General features: G+C 32.3%; 2 protein-coding genes across 3 annotated transcripts in view; one reads left to right on the top strand and one right to left on the bottom strand.

Annotated features, from left to right (window-relative positions):
• LOC111388225 (caltractin-like) overlaps positions 1–2200 on the top strand; it is an 11515-nt gene extending 9315 nt beyond the window's left edge. The window contains exons 8-10 of one of the 2 annotated variants that reach the window (XR_002701527.1): positions 692–765; positions 1128–1885; positions 1991–2200. Coding sequence is in view for 1 of the 2 variants with exons in the window: in XM_023012914.1 (XP_022868682.1) it covers positions 1128–1189 (62 nt within the window). In the remaining variant the exon portion in view is untranslated. Of the gene's footprint in view, positions 1–691; positions 766–1127; positions 1886–1990 lie in introns of those variants that run through there. The other variant, XM_023012914.1, reaches the window with a different exon arrangement.
• Positions 2201–6920: 4720 nt separating this feature from the next.
• The window catches only part of LOC111388238 (PHD finger protein At1g33420-like), a 4811-nt gene continuing 2715 nt past the window's right edge, over positions 6921–9016 (bottom strand). Inside the window, exons 4-5 of the mRNA XM_023012926.1 lie at positions 8424–9013; positions 6921–8225 (exon numbers count right to left, since the gene is read on the bottom strand). Of these exons, the coding sequence (XP_022868694.1) occupies positions 7370–8225; positions 8424–9013 (1446 nt within the window). The 3' untranslated portion in view covers positions 6921–7369. The remainder of the gene's footprint in view (positions 8226–8423; positions 9014–9016) is intronic.

Here is a 9016-nt window from a genome sequence, read left to right as displayed (position 1 = left end):
ACCCGCCTCTTTTAATTACCAATAAAATATTCAACATATACATGTGAGATATAAATCTCAGTAGATGAGCAATAACGAATTTGGATTTCATATTTAATTATGGAAAATCATAACATACATATGGAGACACGATAATTAAAATCCGAACTTTGTGGCTATAATTCCTGTGCGTAGCGCTACTAAATTTCGATCCTTTGAACTTACACATATACTAAATGACATATTTACATATAATTTCATCTATCTTTCAAATTAACTCTTTACTTAGGTCCTCAAACTATTGACAAGTAATTAATAAGGTCATTTAATTTGGTCAATAACCAATAAGCTCATTTGACTTTAATAATAGCGTTTAAGTCCTAATTTTTAATCTAACGACTAGTAATAAAAATTTGGGATATTACACTCAAACTGGACCATCTTGTTTGGCCCAGTTGCCTAGCTCCTAATAAACATGAACTACCTCTGGTTTTCCCTAACTATGAACTGACTGGTTCAGCTTGGACCTGGGTTTCAGCAGTTCAGGCCAATTACACAATTTTCTGTGTTTTTTAATTTTTAGCTTTTTCAATAAATACCTAATATTAATGGTAGATAAATCTTATTATAATATGAATGCACCCATTCCTGTTCTATCTGATTTCTTAAACCTTGAACTGAAAGGAACCTAACCGTATTTGATACGGCTCGGTTGTCTTTCATAGGGAAATAGAAGATCCCAAATATTGACTAGTTTGGTTCGATTCAACCAAGAAGAACCACCAGGTTAGCTTACCCTTATCGGTAAGAGCCTGATATTGGGCATCTCGATTTAGTTGAAAATCTGGATATGAAATCTATTTTTAACTAATTTTTTACTCCCTCAAAATGTTCTGAATGATTCATTTGGTAGATGTGAGAAAGTTTTAATATTGCTGTAAATCTATCACATCCCCTGCTTTTATCTGAGTTTGTGACCAGTCTACCAGATGGTTATGTTCTTGTGGTTGTTTCATGTTGGTTCCCCCAAATAAGAACAATAATATTCCAAAATTGCAATTGATATTAAAGATGTCTACTGTTTTTTTATATCCACTTCTAGAAGATGATTTGATTGTATAACTTCAATTGTTCTTGAAATGATACAGACGATGGTGAAGTTGATGACAAGGAGTTCTTGAGAATGATGAGGAGAACTTCATATGGGTAATAGGGATAATCACACCTGTGTCCATGTTCGAGAATGTTTTATTTGTCTTCATTCTATGTTATTGTATAACCTACCGGTTATTGTATAATATGTTCTTGAATAATGAACAATGTAGGAAGTTGATTTGATTTGATTGAATTATTGTTTAAAGAACATGGTTACATGAAAATATCCAGGCTTGTTGCTGTTCAAAAATGCCGTGCAATTGTCCCGTTGAGTTTGCCATTACAGATTTCTGCTACCCACATAGTAGTGTGATATGAAAATCTTGCGGGATCCAGTCTTTGTTGATTATCAATGCTATTTATGTTCCCCTTGAGCCTTATTGCTTATATACTGCTATTTGAATCAGTTGATCTAAGGACAGTTGTGAAATCGTATAGACCCTTTCTAAATAAGAATACTCATTTTCAACTACTCTACCGTCTTGTGTGCCTTATGGACCAATTTTGGGTCTAAAATTGCCTTCTCTAGTTGCTGTTAAATTCATCCCAGCTATACGTTGTACTGCCATGGTGATATGTACTTCCACCTCTTCGTCCAGCCTGCCTTGTGCTGGCGCCCTCTCTAGCTATAGTGTTGTGCATTGAGCAATCTTGGTGAAGACCTCGGATCTCTCTACGCAGATTGCATTTAGTGAACCTCAGCATGGCTTGGATCTTATCAATTACCTCTGTTGCCTTAGTTCACGACGAGGTACATTCTTATTCCTGCTGTATTATTTAATGTGGGCTGGGATGACATCTCACCTGTGCTCCACCTCTTTATTAGAGTAAGGATCTTACAAGACTCTTCTTGCAGTTCTTGCTAAGTCGTCCTTGCACGATCACTGGTGATTTATGAATGCTTGGTATACCGTATATAGTATGCAGAATATCAACCTTTCAGAGCACCTTCCGTTTCCCTAAGCGGATAACTCGGAAGATTCTTTAAGAGTGAATTTCGTCAACTGAGTGGTTTTAGATTGTACCATCATCATATAATGGATAAGGTTTAAATTTTCATCTTTCATTTTTTTTTTCTCTCTCTTACGAAACTTGACCATTTTTTACTATCCAATCAATACTTCTGCCTATTAATCTAAAGAAACCAATTGTCTTTAGAAGGGAGAATTTTTACACCGAGACTTGATTGGTTCTAATGTTTTGCTATGACAACTGATAAGCAATGCTATTTTGTGTATTCAAACGGAAATTTTCACCATATGACTTGAATATCTTAAATTTATTTTAACTAAATACTACTTAAGTAGGGAGAAGTATAGAATGAATTGCAACTTATTATGCAATTTAAACTAAATTCCTCTAATGGTTTAACTGAGTGTGATTGAAATGTTTTCAACCCTTGAACATTGTGTGCACGGTATGCTTACCTTGAAAAAACAATAAAAGGTGAAATTGTTCAAAAATTTATTGTAAATTATAAAAACCAAAATGCGACTTTTCAAAATCCTATTAAAGGTTGCACTTCTATTTTTATTTTTATTTTTGGGGGGTGGGGGAACAATTTTACCATTTGAGTTAGATATCCGGTGTGTGTATGGCCAATTAATGTCTAAGCAAAGTTTTCTATCAAGAGAGATATCGCATTAGGGGTCAACATGGTTCGGTTTGGACGATTTGTGTTATATTTTCAACTCAAATAATTTCATGCGGTTTGAATTTTTTTTTTTAAATCAACAAAATCATTATTTTTCGAATCAAACCAAACTATAATTTGCAGTTTGAATTTGCAGTTTACTTATCGACATTATAGTAATATATTTAAAACAAATTAACATATAAGTTTAAACGAGAACTAATAATGTTAAATACTAAATTACATTCATATTTACCATGAAATCTATAAATAAATTATTTTCAAAATTGGCTGCTAAAAGATGTTAATAGAATAAATACATCTTTCTTCATTTTTTTTTTCCACATAGCGGTTTGTAGATGTAGAATCACATTCTCCTATTGTAGTTTGACTAAATTCCTTTCGTCTTGCTAGTGAGATGTTAAATAAGGATTGAACATAATGTGTTTAGATATGTACAAAGATTGATAATAGTAGTATTAGTTAAAGACTTTAACATTTTCACACAATCAATACGTTTTGTCTTTCGTTATTTTCAAACCACAAATAAGTTTATTAATCATCTAAGCATACAAATAGTCATTTTTTTTATCAGAACCACAACTTACAAGTATATAATAAGTTCAAGAACAATAAATAACAAAAAGAACGATGAAAAGATGGATTGAATGAGAATTTGAGACTTGCTGAGAGAGGAGAGAAAGAGGCGATTCAAGTAGAAATTAGCATACTAACAGACAAAAAGCGACTGTCGATTCGTTTAACAATGGCAGACAAGTGTCAATGTTTGGGAAATGAGAGTTTATGTTAGGGTTTTTGAAACTTTGGACGTGATTTGTGTTGTAGTTTTGTTGTATTATGATTTGGACTGTTAAAAAAATATTTTTTTTTCTCATTTCATATGATTTGGGAATAATTTTAATTTAGTTTTAAATTTAAATATCAGGTGAAAACATGTGTTGTGAACTTGTTAAACCATGAGCTAATAATGATGAACCTAATGTACTTTATATAATTATTTAAATGGGTTTATTGTAATTTGTATTGCCAAATTGGTATTTTTACTGAAAAATGAACTGTAAAATTTATAAGTTAATAAAATTAATGTTTTAATTAAAAAATTATAGAATGACTCGATTCGATTTTGTGCTGTTTTTTGAAAATCGAAACCTAAACCAAACCATTTTGAAACTATTTGGTTCAGTTTGAGGGAAAAAAATCCGCGAGTCCATGTGGACCCGAACCAACAATTTCAAATCAACAGTTTCAATTCGATTTGCGATTTCACGATTTTTTCTGCAGCCCAATATCGCATGCCAACATTGTTAAAAGTTTAGGACGTGCTACAAATTAAAGGTTAGGGATATGACTGTTGCACTGTAAAAATTCAGGAGCCGTAGAAGAGTTTATCCCTAGATTCAATAGCTCACATAATTGTTCGTTGGAGATGAAATAGGAAAAAATTCAAGTTGGGGGACCCCTAGATGAATTTACCTTAAATTCAATAGCTCAACGTAAATCTACTTGGTTAAATCGTTGAAGATGAATATAGGGAAAAAAAATCAATTTTAATTTTTAGATTCTGTAAAGAGTACATTTAAGAGTTTTTCTTTTTAAAGTGATTAGAACTTAGAAGTTGCGGGTCATACAGAATGCGTGAATAATAAGTAATAGTAATTGTGAGTCTTACGAAATATATGAATAAAAATATATTTTGAAACATTTAAAATAATTTAAATTATAATTTAAACTTTACCAAACATGCACTAAGTGTGTTCAGTACGGTTTTTTCAAAGTCCAAAAGCACCTTTCCAAATGGCAAACAACCCTTTTGGTTAATATTATTGGTTAAATTCAAAGAGTTTTTGTACAAGACAATTTTTTCGGAACATTATGTTGAAAATATTATCCTTATTAAATTAATGAAACATCAAATATATTTAAATTATTCAATTTTAAATATTTGTTAAAATATAAAATTACACATAATGTGTATAATTGAAATAAATATAATTCATATAAATAAATTTAATTTTTTTAATAAAATAATTATGCCATCATAATTTTATTAATATAATTATTTTAATAGATTTTATAAGACATGAAGTAAATATTATTTATGAAAATGTATGAGATATAATAAATAATTGGTTATTCAACCCTGACCATCATACTTTCCATTTATTGTCATCATGTCCTTTAATTTGTTTCTTACTAATATGGGTTAAATAGCACTACGGGCCCTAACATTTGAACCATTTGATGATGGATTCCAAACTTTTAGGGTGCATTCGATTTGTTTTTTTCAAGTCATTTTCAATTTTTAATTTTGCAAAACGCTAACAATGTCTTTGGTTTATTATTTTTGAAATTTCATTTTTGAAAACAAGAGTAAATTCATAACATAAAATTGAAAATACATTTTTTGACGTTTTGAATATTTTCAATGAAAAATCTGAAGACACTCAAAACATGGAAAATTAGGGTTTAATAAATTATTAAAAATTACAAATTTCAAAAATTTCAAAATATAAAATTTTAACGAATAATTTTTTTAAAATTATAAAAAATTAAAATTCTAAGAAGTAAATTCTAAAAAATAAAATCTAAAATTTTAAAAAAGATAAAATTCTAACTAAAATTCTAAAAAAAAAAAAAAAGATTATAAAACTTCTAGAGAAATAAAAATTATAAAAAATAAAAATAGTTCAAGCTCTTAATGATTATTTACATAAATAATTTTAAAAAATATTTAAATGAACAAAATCATCCGATGGCCATTGTGACAAAATAAAATTTGGTAGCCACGATGACATTAATAAATGGATAATTCGATGGCCATAGTGACAGTAAAATGGAAAGTTTGATAGCCATGAGTGAAATCAACCCTTGAATTATGTTTAGTCAAATAAATAAATAATGTATAACAAAACAAAATCATTTTTATAGTTACGTGACACATTTTGAATTAACAAGAAGCAAAAGATCTTGAAAAACCTTTTTAATATTAATTCTTCCTAAAAAAATATTTACAAAATCCAATGTAAAACATTAGTTGATTATAATCGATTAGATTTGTCTTTACTTTGTTCGACTTTATTTGCGTGACTTCAAAAATCTCATTAGTAAAAGCAAATTATTTAAAACTTGAAAAGGTCAAAAGAGATCTAGAAAAAGGATTTAGGTCCTGTTTGAGTCTCATTTTTACCTCATTAAAATGAAAAATATGACTATTATCCATCACATCAAACCACCATTTTTGAATTTCTATCTCTTGTGTAGAGTCCATAACGGTTCTATTTTTCATTCTCATTCTACAAATAATGTGGCTCAAATCGGCTCTTAGTAAATAACTTGTATGTCACGAGTGTTAGATATTTTGTTGAAAATTTGACTATTGGTATTTGGTCCTCGATCGACTCTACAATAAATAGTTCAAATCTATGTTTAATTTCATTGGAAAAGACACAACTTAGAGAATTGTTTCATTTTGGGCAGCCAAGTTCAAATTGTTTAAAATTATCACATTACTTACATTTTTATTTCACTTCAACTATTGCATATCATTTCAAAGTCTGATAAAATTCATATAGTGATGGACGAAATTTGTAGTAGCGCAACGCGCAATAACTTTTTTAGGTGAAATTGGGATAGTTTTCATCAATTTAAACAAAATTTTCAAAATAAATATAAGTGTTGTAAACAAAAGACGATTGACATTTAATTTCATCTCCAACCACTCATTCAACCTTTTCGTTCGTTTGAGGTCACAAACACCATATGCCAGCCTTCTTGTGACTCACAGCCGTACCACTAGTCCACAACACTCACAAAACTTTTCTGGCTAAATTATCCTTTACATAAATTGCAATAAATAAATAGATTTTTTTTTTTTTTAATTCTATAGTAATTATCCAAGCAAATTAATTAGGTTTCATAAGTTTTATAGGATATGAAACAAAAAATTACTATGATACAATTTAATAGTATATGAAACAAAAAATTATTATGAAAATAATATGAAATATAATAAATAATTAAAGTTTAGTCACATAAGTATATAGCATAAGCAATTTTAGTCCCTGTTTGCCACCTATTTAATTTATAAACATAATCCATCAAACTCAAACTTATTCTTTTATCCAGATTTTCCACAAATATCACTCATCTCTGTCTATTTATAATTTAAATCAATTATAATCTATACTCGAACTAACTATAAAATTATACAGCTAAACAAGTAATTTAATATTAACTCCACCTGACAACCAAACAAGAACAACTTTTCAATAACTCTCCCTGAAAAAAGCTACTTACAGAGCTCTAAATCTAAAAGCTCCACTCGCAACAATACTGCCAGACGAGCAATAAATAACAAGGGAAGAGAGATTTACATTTGAAAACATCGTTCACTCTCCCGCGCGGGCAAAACCTTCTTGTTAGTAGCAATTAGATGTCGAAAGGATGGATACAAGCAAAATCAACATATAGGAATGGTGTTTTGTTAAATGCCACCATAAAAGCCAAACGTCCACTGGAATCCTCCCAAGACCCTGATTATATATACACATCGGACCAGAGCTCGAGGAAAATATTTACAAATTACGAAACCCCAGTGTTCGTCATGCTCTTCCCATAGCCGCCGGCAGCAGCAGCAGCAGCGGCAGCACCACGAACGGCATTCACCACGTCATCCTTGCATTTGTCACTTGTTCTAATCACTTGACCATTGCATCTGCATCTTAAGCAATAAAAATTTGTAGGCACTGCTTCAGAATCAGGTATAGAAGAACATCTGGTGTGCTGCCATACACCACAGACATCACAAGCCAGCATTCTCTCCCCATCGTCGTCCATGGCTCCGCAAATGCAATCCACAATCCATCTCTCAGTACCCCTTTCCATCCTATACCTACTCAAACAATTTTCTCCAATAAACTTTCCCCGAATCCGAACAGATTCAGCAGACCCTAACAAGAGCTTCACTTGGGTGGATTCATCAACACAGCTATAGCCCATCAGCTCTTCAGCTTGGAACCTTCTGAACATCAAATACACTTCTTGAAAGGCCTTCATTGCCTCAAGCTTGAGGTCAGCAATAGTGGCGTCAGGGGGAAGAACGAGCAACTCGGGTGGAGGATTAGGGATGTATTCTTCAGATTGTTCAGTGAGTTCCACTTCACAAAACAGTTGTATTTCTTTTGATCCAGAAGCTGGAAAAATGTTCTCTGGATGGAAGTTTTTAACAAATTGCTTGCAATCACGTAGTGTGGAAGCTGCACTGACTGCGAGATCTCGTTTTGTTGAAGGCATGTGGTTCACCATTGTCTCAGGACAAAGCATGCATTCATACAAGTATCTCAGATCTTGCAGGAGCCGTTCATTGCACGGATATTGCGTGACAAGGATGCTGTTCAAAGCTGAACTGGTATTCAGTGGTGCATTTCCTGGCTCAAGTCTGCATCGGATGATGCAGGAAAAAAACTACGAGCTTAGCCAAATATAAAACAAATACAAATTATTGGCTCACGTAAAGAATGAAGAGGTAGTTCAAAAACTGGAAGCACAGAACATTCAACAAATGCTGCAAATTCATACATTGCAGCTTAAATATGAGAATCAGAAATGCAGCTAAAGAGAAGTCAAAATTGCCAACCTGTATTCCATCACACCAGAATCAGAAATGCAGCGGGCATTGACAACCATTCCTTGAGATGCCTGTTTTCCCTTGAGCTCTTTGAGGCAATAATCCAGAAGCTCAGGACTGCCAACTTTGCAAACAGCACCTCTAAGGGCACGCCAACTCACCCAGGTGGACCCACTAACTGCACGCAGAACCTTGAACATAGCTTCTTCCACTCGTGAAATATCATTCATAGTCCATGAGCACAGGGCCCTAGATTCACAAGTTTTATGCTTCTTGCAAGGAGGAATATCAGACCTCAAGGAACCCTTCTGAGCATCATGGATCAAACTCATTAAAAAGCAGAAGAGGTCTCTAACATTTACAAGTTCACGCTCTGATATTGACTGATAAAATGAAATCAAATCCTGAAGGTGCGTTCGAGGCTTTCGCCCTTGAGATAGAAATATGGACAAGGGCAAACAGGACAGGTCTTCAACAGCCATTCTGTAATCAACTCGTGTTAAAGCAAAACTCCCAGCACCAAACTCGTAACCCCAATCTCCATACCAAGGATGGCCTTTAGTTATGGCATGTAGCAGTCGTAACTCTAACCCGTGCTTCTT

Source organism: Olea europaea, unplaced genomic scaffold, assembly GCF_002742605.1.
Source record: "Olea europaea var. sylvestris unplaced genomic scaffold, O_europaea_v1 scaffold476, whole genome shotgun sequence".
In the NCBI taxonomy this organism is placed as follows: domain Eukaryota; kingdom Viridiplantae; phylum Streptophyta; class Magnoliopsida; order Lamiales; family Oleaceae; genus Olea; species Olea europaea.
The sequence above is the reverse complement of the archived record's forward strand: the minus strand, read 5'-3'. Positions and strand labels throughout refer to the sequence as shown.